The 13,708-nt window shown below is 40.7% G+C and overlaps 1 protein-coding gene across 4 annotated transcripts in view; it reads right to left on the reverse strand.

The window, feature by feature from the left end:
* The window catches only part of FAM135B (family with sequence similarity 135 member B), a 200,597-nt gene that overhangs the window by 10,171 nt on the left and 176,718 nt on the right, over positions 1–13,708 (reverse strand). For all 4 annotated transcript variants that reach the window (XM_035318375.1, XM_035318374.1, XM_035318372.1 and 1 more), the window contains exons 10-14: positions 12,757–12,912; positions 10,686–10,759; positions 5,376–5,530; positions 2,302–4,366; positions 496–662 (exon numbers count right to left, since the gene is read on the reverse strand). In XM_035318375.1, the coding sequence (XP_035174266.1) occupies positions 496–662; positions 2,302–4,366; positions 5,376–5,530; positions 10,686–10,759; positions 12,757–12,912 (2,617 nt within the window). The remainder of the gene's footprint in view (positions 1–495; positions 663–2,301; positions 4,367–5,375; positions 5,531–10,685; positions 10,760–12,756; positions 12,913–13,708) is intronic.

Genomic DNA, 13,708 nt, shown 5'->3' on the forward strand with positions numbered 1-13,708 from the left:
CGTTTAAAATATTTCAGGCCAGGCTTCTTTGTAGTGAATATTGATTTCTATTTTCCCACATTCTAAATCCAGCCACTATCTATCCAATAACCTCAGTTTATTTTGTTTAATAATGTTCTCATCCCTGTGACATACTGCTAAACAACCAGGTATCTCCAGAAAGACAAGAGGAGCTACTCTAGTGTACTCTTACTGTATGCTGAAGAGATGATGTGATTTGGTGTAGAATTCTGTCTAAACAAAATAAAACAGGAAAAAAAAGAAAAAAAAAATAGAAAAAAAAATTGCAGCACCCATTTCGTAAATAAAATACTTAATATTTTCCTAGACCCTTTATTACAATGGACTGAATAACATAAAGGAAATTAAATACTTAGCTAAGATAAATGTTTTCCATAGACTCTCTGTTCTTTCCCATTTCCTATAGATATGCCTTTCTCTTGTTTTTTTTACACTCAAGCGACGCTTACACACAACTATTCCTCCTGCTCTTACCATCCAACCCATGGACACAGACAACCAGGTGAATTCCATCTTCCAAATTTTCTTCCTCTTCCTCTGGTGGAAAATATGGGATATCAGAAGCTAGTACAGATAAGTCACTGTACAGAAATCCTTCAATCTTCATTTCTTTTTTAAATTTTTCTTTGGCCTGATAAAAACTGGAGAATAGATTAATTAATCACAGTAGAACTGGGTGTTCAACAACAAACCCTCAAACTAGAAATAAGAAGGTTCTCTTCTGATAGAGAGAAATCAAGATGCAAAGAAGAAAATCTGTTCCCAAATGATTTGATGTCATACGGGGAACAGGTAAAAACCTTCAGTATCTCACACCTGCTAGAGGAACAAAAAGAACCTTCTGGTGGAAAAAAAAAAAAAAAAAAAAAAAAAAGAGAGAGAGAATAAAAGAATAAAATGCATCTTATAAATGTCCTCAGACAGACTGACACTGAAAAGCAAAATTATAGCATCAGATGCATTTATAGGCAGGTGGAAGTTGCTCTCCCCATTCCTCAGACAGTGGAGTTTAAGGGTACACCTCATTACAGAGCATTTTGGTTTGGTTTGGTGTTCTCTTGAAAACACTTAGTGGCTAAGAGGAAGAGCAGCTCAGAGCTGAAAGAGTTAAGATAACAGCTTTTCTGACGAAGGCCTAAAGTTTGACACATGAACTCACCTTGAAGCTACACAAAGGTGCCAGACACTTCAGTGGCTTTTTGACTTAGCAAAACTTATCCAGAGCTTTTAGGAATTAATAATCACAATATAAGTGTAGAATTAGAAAACTGGGATGGACCAGGCTAGGAGATAGAAACCTTTAAACCTTGAGGATAGCCAAAGGCCAATTGGTATGATGGTGAACAATTACTTACATCAACCCTACTGACATTAAAGGGACTCAAGAACAAAAAATCTAATATTCTGGCCATGGACCTAGAGGCCCTGAATTCATCAATGCATGAATACATGGCTAAGTATTCTGCTTCACAGAGAAGGAATAAATTTTGTGCTTAGATCAAGCAGGATTACAGCAAGAGTCATAAAATGAACTTCAAGATATTAAAAAATAAAAATACGCCTTAGGTCCCAAATAAGTGCATATGCAGAGAACCAACATGGGTGAATGGGTTGAGAAATTCCCATGCTACCATTTTCCCTCAGCACAGCAGAGACACAAAAAAATATAACAAAAGTATATATGTACTAGCATGTCAGTCTGTAAAAGATGCCGCTGTAAAATCAAAACCAGGATGCGGCACTTTTCCCATGGTCTAAGAAACAAGAGGGGGAAAAAAAAGCAAACACCTCTTCTCCAGGTTCCCGGTATGCTCATTCTCCCATTTTCCAGTTTCATTGAAGCTGATGCCCTGCCAACCAATCTGTGTTCCCCTTTCATAGTTTCACTAATGAGTAAAACTAAGCAGAAGAGAAAAATAAGCTATGACACTGCTATAGTGAAGCAAATATCTAGGCTAGATATCCATGTTCGGGTAACGTGACTTCATGATGGAGGGGCAAATTTTAAAGACTATTCAGACACCTAAATCCCACTAATTTCCATGAGGATGAAGGACCTTGATGAAGACCTTGGTCTCTCTGTGTTTTTGTTCTTCCTCTCTACTTAGATTATTTTTCATGTATAAACCATATGCCTATTTTGATAACTTATACTGTAGTTCAAGCAGCTGTCTCTGAATGCCAACTTTTACCATGCTTACTGTATTAGGACCCTGAACTTTGTCAGGGTCTCTTGGCATTACTGCAATATTAATTTAAAAAGTAATTAGGCATTCTTACTTCAGCATCCTTTCGTTGGCCTCTTCATCCACCTCATTTGAATTAGAAGAAACAACTCCAAAGGAGCCTAGAGGCTGTCGTGTGATGGGGAACACAGCCTGCTTTGCAGAGAAGCCGACCATCGCAGGGGTCTCTTTGAGCACAGAAGAAAAGGGAAGACATGTGGCCGTGCAAGAGACAGAGAGGTTAACCACATCAACAGCCTTTCTGCTTTCCAGTGCTACCCCCTCTGTCGTCACAGAATGAAACCCAGTGCCATTAGCTACAAGTTTATGCTCTTGGCTGTCAGGTTCTTGAAGATATTCATCCTGGTAGGATCCTGAAGCAGGGTCTGCTAAGGCAGGTGAGTCATTGAGCTCAATTTCTTGTAACCCCTGCATTTCTGTGTACACCAGCTGGCTCTCATCAGCAAGAGACCTACCACATTCTCCTTGCATTGAGCCAAATTCTGTTGAAGTCTCTGAAGCAGCTGAAACAGGATTACCAGTATCTGGTAACACGTTTATGCTTTGTGAGAAACTCTCCTCTCCTGTTACTGTGATATAGGTGTAAAAGCCTTGTTCTATTTCAAAACTGTCCGGCTTAGTTTTATCCTTTGGATCCTTGATACATGCATCAAACTTTTCTGTACTTTTGTCCAAGTAATTATTAGCCCTCGGTGTTTTTAAGCTGCACTCACCATTGCTCTCCAGTGACTGGCTTTCAGAGATGTTATCTCTGAGTGACTTTGGACATACAGGTGGTTTTGCACACTCCAAACTACAGTAAGTCTCTGAAAGACTTTCCTTTGCCTCCTCCCTGTGTAATTCCATGTGACCACTACTGTGCTTGGCAGTGGGTTTGGGATGTCCTTTTGGTTCTAGCTGTCCATTTTCAGTGGTGATACTACACCCAGAGAAGTCCATGATTAATTGCTTATCTCCATCCTCTGTTTCCATGCAACTTTTTAAATATCCTCCTGAGTCTCCTGAGGTTGCTTCGCTGTGTTTGGATATATCCACCTCCTCCACAGGCTCTTCTGGGCTACTGATCTGAGGAGCTGAGACAGACTTGGTCAGTTTGGTAAGCTCCACTTCTCTCTCCTCTTCTTCAAAGGGCAAAGAGCTAATGGATGTGAGTGATGCTTGGATTCCACTGGGCAAGCTGGTATTGCTTTCTGTGTGGCCACCCTCCAGGGAATTTCGGTGGATGGCGTGTCTCCGTACCAAATGGTGCAGGATCTCTCGATCGCTGGGCAGCTCCAGAGCCCGGCTACGAGCATCAGACCATGCCACTGAGCTTGGTTCACTTTCAATGCCTGAATCAGATATTATAGAGGAGGATCTCTTTATAACCCCTGACATCAGGGTGAATTCTTCACACTCCTCAGTTCGTTGCTCCTTTGTGAGCAGTTTCACTTCTAAGTTGTGGGCAGGCAAAGTTTTCAAAACAGGTAGCAGAGTCTTGTCTGGATCTGCTGTTTTTTCAAGACTGGTTAACTCACTCAGTGAAAACTCAGAAGTGAAATTATTCTCAGGATGACCAGATTCGTCTGTTTTGTGTATTTCAGATCTGTCTTCCGAGCCATCAGTTCCACATGCTCCGCACTCATACTGAGCACTGACAATTAACACGGGCTCACTTTTGTGGGCATCCTTATTGCTAGGTTTCATGTCTCCAGAGGTAACATCTGCTTCAAGTCTATTGTCTTTTAATAAAACTTCTTTGCATGTTTTAAATTCCTCTGATGTGCATTCTGTATTGCCTGGCTCTGAGTCAGTAGTTTCCTTACTTGAAACAAAAATATTTGCAGGTTTCCTTTGGCCTTCTTTGTTCAATGTACATACCTGAGATGTGAAGTGTGGGTTTAAACCCTTTGCTGCGTGAGCAGCACCTTCAGTACCACTGTACAAGCAGGACAGATTCCCGTTTATCCTGTCTGTGTGTATTAGCAGAGTACCTTTCCCAAAGTCTCCTTTTGTTACTGCAGTGGCATCATTTGATGAACAATCTTCCTTGTCGTCTATTACATCCATTTGCGTATTTTCAGGAACCTCAAAATCTGGGAAAACATCCAAATTCTGATCTGAAAGGAAGAAAAAAAGAAGTGGTATCTGCAAGAACAAAACATATTACTTCAATGTGATGTGGGACTTAGAAAAATGATTGTAAGGCCTAGAGAAGTATGTATATTTATGTTGTAAATTATCTCTACATTATTTATTATGTTAAAAAGTATTTCTACATTAGAGTGATATTACAAATACAAATGACACAGGGCATGTAATTAGAATTATACTCACTAAACAGTTACAGTTAGGCCAAAAAAAAGACTTTCCTTTTATACTGTTAGTTTCTAGAATTGGTAAATCAATCAACTGGCACTTCTTTGCACTCCTGCTGTTGTACCACATTGTATGTAGTGTAGATCTTCCTTGTGAATCAGTTTAATATGGAGTATCATGGTTTAAATATCTGTCATTATTATTGTCAAAATTTAGCCAGTTTGGTAGCTCTGGAAATGGCCACAGGTCATCTTTACTGGTCAATGCTCACTTATGATACTGTCTCTCTGCTACACTTAATAATTGTTGAAAAGGGAAGCAAGGGCTATGAGGTTTTACTATATGCTTGAAGAACTAAGTATTTTTTCGTAATGAAAAATCTGGTTTGGTTACTCTAGGGGAAATTTTATTATTTTTTTTTTTTAAGTAATACTCCCTTTTGGAGACAGTGTTGGGCTTCACACAAATTTTAAATTTTTTTTGTTCTGACTTTTCTTAACACTAGATGTCACTCTGAGTATGAAGTTGGTTGCTGTAACAAAAATCAAAATAGTTTTGCTTTCTTTCTAGATTTTGCCTCCAGTCCTTGCAACTAAACATCTTACTTGGAAGATGAAAACTATGAAGTTGCAGGAAATACTTTAAAGATCACTAGTAGAAAAAACTGAGGATTCAGTTATATTTTATAGTGGATTGTGCTCTGATCCAAGACAGACCCAGCCCAAGTTATGTAGGATCATTTACCTTCAGCTGGGGAAGTGAACCTCCTCAGCTCAAGCTGTCTCATGTACCTTGGGGTATTCCACTCACCTTTGCAAGGCAAATCCATGTACCTGTCTTCAAAAATAACTGGAAGTGTGTTCCAGTCCCCATCTATGTCGAGGCATTCCGCTGGCAGTGGGGGCATGCTGGTGAAGTACTCTGAATTACGAATTTCTGTAGAAATCTGTCCGTGACTTTGGATCCTGGCAGCAAAGTGCAAAATAAATTGAGTATTGAAATGGTTGCCATGCTTTTTCTCAGTCACTCGTCCATGCCAGGCAGCAAAGGCAGATGTGTAGGCAATTACTAGATGTGCCTGCCCTTCAGCTGATATGGGGCAATACCATTTAATGTCTGTATTTAATACCCTCAGTGATGGGACCTCAGTAGGTCTGCAGATAGATAATACTGAGGTGGGCAGGCAGACATCTCATGAAGTTCAATAAAGACAAATGCCAAGCTGTGCATGCAGCAGAGCAGGCTGGAAGTCATCTAAGCAGAAGAAAGCTTTGCAGGAACTTCCTAGTGGGAAGATATGATTTGTCCCCTCTCTTTGTCACAGCTACAACCCATTTGACACACTACCTGTAATGTAATGTCCTCTGCTGCTCGTTCACCCAGAGATTCCATCAAAGGTGCAATAGTTCCCAGTCTGCCACACCATGGACTATGTTGCAGAGCTAGCCCTGAGACTAAAACTCAGTATTTACACTCTTTCTTCTTCATATTACAAAATGCTTGTAATTGTAATTGTCAGGGCAAATTTAGATAAAATGCTAGTAAATTACTCCACAACTGGCTGTATTTATGGAGTAGGATAAAGACCACCATAGTGTGGTGAAGGATGTCCCACAAAGGAGAAGAGCTTATTACACCAGGAGCACTGCACTCAGAAGACATGATGACAAAAGAACAGTCATTACATGACCAGAACAAAAAGTACAACTGCACAAAGTTGTTAGAAATAGGATGGAGTTTTTATCATCTGAATTTGTCTTTGGCTTACCTAACCCAGTTGAAGGAATGAACTAAGACTTTGCTCCACAGCATTCAGAGTAAATATAAAGACATACAACCCCTCGACAACTCTACCAGGAAAATTGTTTATAGCAAGAACTGCTTCTTACTATGAGCATGTAAAATGTCTGGCACAAAGTGGTCCAATAGTATTTCCCACTTCACTGTGCTGATTAGAAGATTAAGGACAAAGACAACAAGGTTTCTGTTTTGATAGAGGAGCACCGAAGGCGGTTGAAAACTATAAGTGGTGTAAACCAAAGGGAAACCAAAGTGGTTCCCACCAAAGGGAAAAGCAGATTTGAGGGAATAGAACTTTAGGTTAGTAGCACCACACTCAGTAGTATTCTAGTGTAGTAACAATTATCTGTGTCCATAACAGCTGTTTCAAACAAGTAACAAGAATTATTTTGGATATCACAACATATATGGTGAGTATTGTGGACTGTGGACAACTTCAGGCATACTCAATTACTGACTGGGGGATGGTATCAGAAGACAGAGGCAGTGTGTTTGAAAGAAGTACTCAGTGCTTGCAGGACATGTCCTACAAGTTGATTTATGTCTTTCAGATAGAGATTTCTTTGCACAGTCCCTCTATGCAAAACCTCTTTCTTTATTGGAAAACGCTCCTGCTGCTCCATGACTCATTGCTGTCCTCCCATGGGTCACTGCAGATGGCTGCGACTGGATCCCTCAACTGGCTTTCCCATCAGGAAAAGAGGTCTGTTGCTGTGACCATGCCAAGGGTTTCAAAACCCAGGTGCAGGAAGCAATAATCAAAAATCTCTTTGACCAGTACAGCGAGGAACAAGGCCAAGAAGGACACATGGTAGGCCCTCTATCTTGCTTATACCAGTCCTCAGAGCACTGTGGTATCTCACACACTTCTGGAAGAGCTAAGGCACATTGGTTCAGCTACTGCTTGTTGGTAGAGCTAGAAAAACTGTTCTGTTCCATCTTTTTGCACATGTAAAATGCTACCTGGATTTCATCAAGGAATGTTACATTAAGCTGGCACAGGGATGTGGGTTTGGCTAAAATAAATACATTCATTCATTATTCTGATGAGTTTTCCTATGTAAGCATCTTCTTCAAAAATGGGGAATCAAAGGCAATATTTGTTCATTTGTGCTGAGTTTTTCATGAATTGGTCTGCTTATCCTAAGGAATAAAGAGGGAGGAAGCAAGGTTTTTGTAGACAGTTGGATGAAAGGAATTCTGGACATGTACCGTAGGACAGCACAGTGACAATATTTTAGATTATCATTGGCAGGAGGCAGGTAATCACCTTGTGATAGTTAACTGGAAGAAAAACTCTTTATACATTATGAAGTAAAACTCAAACAACAAATTTGTAATTCTATTGGTCTGTCCTCATGCCAGCACAGAAGATTCCTATATCCAGACACACACACACACACACACACACACACACACACACACATACAAAAAAAAAAAAAAAAAAAAAAAAAAAAAAAACTTGTGCAAACCAGCATACTGGCTTCAACTTCAGAACATAATTATTGTTGTCTATCTTTTGCTCTTACCAGCTATTTTTTCCTCAAAGATAGGCGAGTCATTGATTGCTAAAACATGAGTCAGACAGAAGTCAAAAACAGCTAGCTGCTCAGTCTTTCCTGCAGCAACACCTGGGTATTTGGATTTAAGCCCTAGCACCATAACTAAGTTCTCACTGACATACTAATAAACAGCATCAGTGTTTATACTAAAGGCCTGTTTTATTAATATAAATTTATACTAAATTAATTAAATTTATACTAATATAAATTTATACTAAATTTCCTGTTCTATTTGACCAGTCAGGTACTGCTATGTATGTAGGTGCATGACCTAGCAGAATTCACAACCACAGTACCGGAGGTAAAAAGCCCCGTCATCTAGCAACAAGTAAGAAAAAACTGGGGAAAAGCCTGCTCGTGTATGAGGTGTTTGTATAGCACCCAGCACACCAAGAGCTGATCTCATCTGAAGCCTCTCTGAACACAATTAATACTCCCTGCTGGCACCCTCACGACTAATAATATTCCGGGAGCCAAGATTCTGCTTTTCTAACTGCACCATCTAGCACAACCAAAAAGAAAACAGGACTCTGCCACGAGGCCTGTATATACCGAATTTACCTCAGAGATCAATTTTTAGCATTTGCAAGCTATTTTATTTTTTTGTACTCTATCTCCTTGATAATCACTGAGGAAAATTATGCTTATCTGTAGGAAATGGGCTGGCTCTGTGGCTGTCTGGAGAAATAAAAGCACATCATTCTATTAGGCTTCCCCTTGTGCAGGGCTGTGTTTGCTTAGACGGGGCCATGAGTGTCTTTGACCTCACCCTGGGGTCCTGCCATGGGTCTTTTCTTGTACACAGCTTACTTAAAAACTGACATGGGAGGACTAAGTGAGCACAGCTGGGCCCCTGCAGCCGTGGCCCTGTTCTAGTTTGTCAGAAAAAGGTACCCTTGTATAACCCATCCACTAATGAAGTCATGGCCTTTTCCACCAGCACTGAATCAGCCTTAATGTTCCTAGCAACAGCTCTGAGAAACTCATTTTCTTCTTTACTCTTGGTTGGAAACAGACATCTCACTTAAGCCTTATCATCATGACAGAACCTGATGTCATGGTCTTTAAGCCACTTCTGAAAAGTGTGTTTCTGTTCTGGTAATGCTGTGGTCCTCCTGTGATAACAGGCTGCTTCAGTGCAGCAAAAGTTTAGACATCCCTCATTCCTTTGAAATTCAAATCTGAGCAGCCTTCCTTTAGCTCTGCCTTCAGGGGTCAGGTCCTGAGTATTATCCGTGCTCTCCACTTGGAATCGTGGGATAAAACTGAAGGCAGGATTTGCAATATTGCAGCTTTAAAAAAAAAAACAAACGGTTCCTCATACTCTGCAGTTTTGGTCAAAGCAAGCACTGTCAAGCAAATGGAAACCTGGGGTACTGCATGCAGCTCTAGGGCGTCCACCATAAGAAGGACATGGAAGTATTGGAACGAGTCCAGAAGAGGGCCACAAAGATAATTGAGGGGCTGGAGCACCTCTCCTATGAAGACAGGCTAAGGGTTGGGGTTGTTCAGCCTGGAGAAGAGAAGGCCCCAGGCAGGCCTTACAGCGGCTTTCCAGTACCTAAAGTGGGCTACAGGAAAGCTGGGGAGGGACTCTTGGTCAAGGGGTGTAGTGATAGGACAAAGGGGAATGGCTTTAAACTAAAAGAGGCTAGATTATGATTAGATATAAGGAAGAAATGATTTCCTCAGAGTGTGGTGAGGCACAGGCACAGGTTGCCCAGAGAAGCTGTGGGTGCCCCGTCCCTGGAGGTGTTCTAGGCCAGGCTGGATGGGGCTTTGGGCAACCTGGTCTGGTGGGAGCTGTCCCTGCCCATGGCAGGGGGGTTGGAATTAGCTGGTCTTTATGGTCCCTTCCAACCCAAACCATTCTATGATTCTGTGAAATAATTACCTTGCTCATGTTTCATAGCATATTTTTGTGAATGCAGCCCAGTGCATTATTTATTTTCCCAAACTGTTTTGTACTGTTGATTCTTGATCAACAAATTATCAGCCCTGAGCTCATATCACTCCTACGGTTCCTCCATCTAAGCTGGTGGTGTCCCCATGTGGTACTCCACTGCAGCTCCCAGTGAACATTCACATCTTTGTGTTGTCTGTTTAATGAATCAATGTTCCTGTCTGCACTTACAGATGATCCTTTCTGCTATAGAAAGTAGGGATGGACTAAGGAACAAAATAAATCCATGACCGCCTATACCCCAAAATGTTATAAGGGAGAGTAAAAAGCAAACTCTTAAATGTTATTTTTCTGTTCCTTTTCAGCTGTTACCTTCTATTAAAATTGCAAGTACTAGATCTGGTATAGGCAGGTTAGGAAGTAAACTGAAGAAAGACATCAAAAATATTTGTCTGCCCCGAGGCTGGTGCTGTTGGAGATAAGCTCTGCAAAGGCATGTACCCAGTTGGGAAGAAAGGTAGGGAAAGAGGATTCCCGCATCGTATCCCTAGGAGGCTCTTGCCACAGTGTTTTAATCACTCCCTGATGTTGTAAGTATTGTGAGAGCAGAGAAAGAAAAATAAATATCTTACAGGAATCTTAAAATTAATAATCTCTAGGGCCTAATTGGTGTTACTTACTTTTGACATTAATTTCAATGGATTTACAATATGGAGCTAGAATAGACGTAGTGATTTCTCTCAAACCAGAGCCTTCCGTAACCGGCAGAAAAGACCTCAGTCTTAGTAGAAAAATGTTTAAGCAACTACATTTTCAGCCTTCCCAGTAACAGGGGGGAATCAATGAGTTACTTACAGGCCTTCCTGGAATGTCAGCACAGAGGGTTTCTGGTGCTCAGTGTAGAAGAAGGCTTCTGAGAATCTCCTTACCTGAGGGAGAAACACACAAATTAAACCTAAGATCTACTGAAAGGTGCCAAGCACAATCAAGCTGAAAACAGAGCAATGACTGTCAGGTCCAGATTCTTTAGTATGCTCTGTCTGCTTTGCACCGCTCTGGTGACAGAAAGAAAACAAAAGAGCTCAACTCTGCTTCACTTTCCCAGTCCAGCACAAAGCAGCTGGTGCTGTTGCATATTTTGCTGGGAGGGAAGAAGTGTCCCTTGAGAGGAAATCAAGATTTTTTTTATATGTACCTTCTGACTATTTTTATAAAAGCTGTCAGATTTACCATTTTTTCCTTGTAATATTAAAACGAGGAAGATTTCTTCCTTTCCCACTGTACAAATCATAGCAGCAGTGGAGTGCATTACTAAATTAGAACAATTCATAATTGATCATCCTTTCTGTGGGAACATTCACAGTGGTTCCCAAGATGATAAAGGAAGTTTTACACTTCAGCCTAGAGGAGAATAAGCCCCATCATGGCAGAAACACATCTGCCTATGTCACGATACTTACAAATGAGAGCTTTTCAAATCTCTTCATAGACATTTGATCTGCTCAGTGTTGGATAATCAATTACAAAAGAGCCACGGATCTGAAGTGTCTGGCAGAGCACAGAGTGTGTAATAAGCTATAAAAAATTCAGTGTTTCTATCTGCCCTGGAATAAGCTTTGAGTTTCAATCAATCCATCATAATATGCAGTCAACTGTACTGAACTGTTAAACTGCAGCCCATGCATTACTAATGATATTTGTAAGAGCGACCTCTATTATGGTGTCAGAGAATGGCAGTGAAAAGCACATGTCACAGCATCTCAGCATCTCCCTAAATCCCAGCCATATTTCAACAAATGGCTTTTCTAATAAAAGAATGACTAGCACCTCTTTAAAAAGATTGCATTGATTTATCTGGAGCTCTCAAAATGTTTTCTAGAACTAGGAAAGTTTTATTACATTAAATTACATTAAATAATATTATTTATTATAGAGAGGAACTGAAGCACATGAAGTTACATCATTTGCCACAGGTCATGCCAGCAGTTGGCATCAGTCGAGGCTAGGATTCACCTTGCTGGAGCTGGGGGCCTACAGAGATGGGACCTTTGGCTGATCAAGCCATCCAGGTTCTCTGAGTCAAAGGAGACATAGCTAAAATAACCAGCATCATCCACCTCTTCCTGATTTTTGTCTCCCTTTTGCAAGATAAACATTATCTTATCTCCAGTGACTGGACCTCCACTGACTTTAACAAGAATCAGTACGTAAATCGGGATGTTAGCACCTACACTGTAGCCTTCTAAAGCTAAGCAAGATGAACCCTAGCCTTTTATCTATGTCTCTTTTTTAGTGATTAGATCAGGCTATGAGTTTAGCTCAGCCTATGTGATGAAACTGATGTATGGTCAATAACCAAAAACATCCTCATGGAAGGCACAGCACTTGCTGAACTAATCAGGTAAGCAGCTTTGATAAAGTTAGCCCAAAAGGCAATTGCTTTTGTGCCTTCTTTATTATCAAGAACCAATTTCCACGTGAACAGTATTAACATTTCATTTTGTGAAACTCACTGGGAGAAAGGCAAGAACTAGCTGTATATATGTGACATAGTGAGGAGAACAAATCTATATTCCTCATGGTAGTTTTATGAAAGAAATTGAGATAACTTGGTTATTTCTCATTGTGATGCTTGTGCCTTTTAAAACATATCTACCTCTTTTCACCCACTTCATGTTCCATGCTGGATTCTGGTATTCAGGGTACATTCATTTTACACAAGATTCTGGCTACCATAAAAGCAACATCATTCCAAAAATTGAAATCTGTAATTTTAAATTCCCTTCTTTAATCCTTATCCTACTCAACACATCTCCCGTAATGGTTCATAAGGCATAACAGTAAGAGAAATATCTATCCAGATACATCACCAGTGTCTGTCAAGAGGTTACCGTTACAGAACTTGCTTTCGACTCTTTAACGTTACCCTTAGCATATGGTGCTCCTGAGTCAGATAAGCTGTGACTTCTGGATGGAGTGTTGCCACCTCCAGGAACTGGGTCCACAGGGCCAGGAGGTGGGAGCAAAGCCAGGCGAGGTCCTTGCTTATCTGTTCTGCTATCTTCTCTGGGTTGTTCAGCAGCTGGAGGGGAGAAAGGGCATTCTGAGATCAAGATAGTGGCATGACAGAAAAATAGCATCTTAGATCAAGACCTTTTAGGAAAAACAACAACAACAAATCCTCTTGATTTAGAATTATTATTAAAGCCACTATTTTGAGTTATTTTACCTCATATCACACAGATGAGACTTTTGCTTTTTCTCTTTAAAAGCCATGAGGGTTACTGCAGAGTCTCAGCTATGTAACTGGAGAGAAAGAAGATCAAGACTATGAAGGGACTGCAGCACCTCTTCTAAGAGGAGAGGCAGAGAAACCTGGGACTGTTCTGCCTGGAGAAGTGATGGCTCAGGGTGAATTTTATCAAGGTGTATAAATACCTGAAGGGAAGGTGCAAAGAAGATGGAGCCAGGCTCTTTTCAGTGCTGCCCAGTGACAGAACAGGAGGTAATGGGCAACAAAATGGAGCAAAGGAGGTTCCCTCTAAACATCAGGAAGCTCTACTTTACTGTGCAGATGACAGAGCACTGGCACAGGTTGCCCAGAGAGATTGTGGAGTCTCCCTTCTTGAAGATATTTAAAAGCCATTTGGGCATGGTCCTGGGCACCCTGCTATAGGTGCGCCTGCTTGAGCAGGGACATGGACCTGATGACCGCCAGAGGTCCCTTCCAACCTTAACCATTCTGTGATTCTGTCATTCTGTGAAGTGGGAACAGCTTCAATTCTTCCAGAAACTTTACTGCAGGTGGAGTAAATGGAGAGAAAGAAAGAAAAAGAAAGAAAGAAAGAAAGAAAGAAAGAAAGAAAGAAAGAAAGAAA

This window comes from Oxyura jamaicensis, chromosome 2 (genome assembly GCF_011077185.1).
Source record: "Oxyura jamaicensis isolate SHBP4307 breed ruddy duck chromosome 2, BPBGC_Ojam_1.0, whole genome shotgun sequence".
In the NCBI taxonomy this organism is placed as follows: Eukaryota; Metazoa; Chordata; class Aves; order Anseriformes; family Anatidae; genus Oxyura; species Oxyura jamaicensis.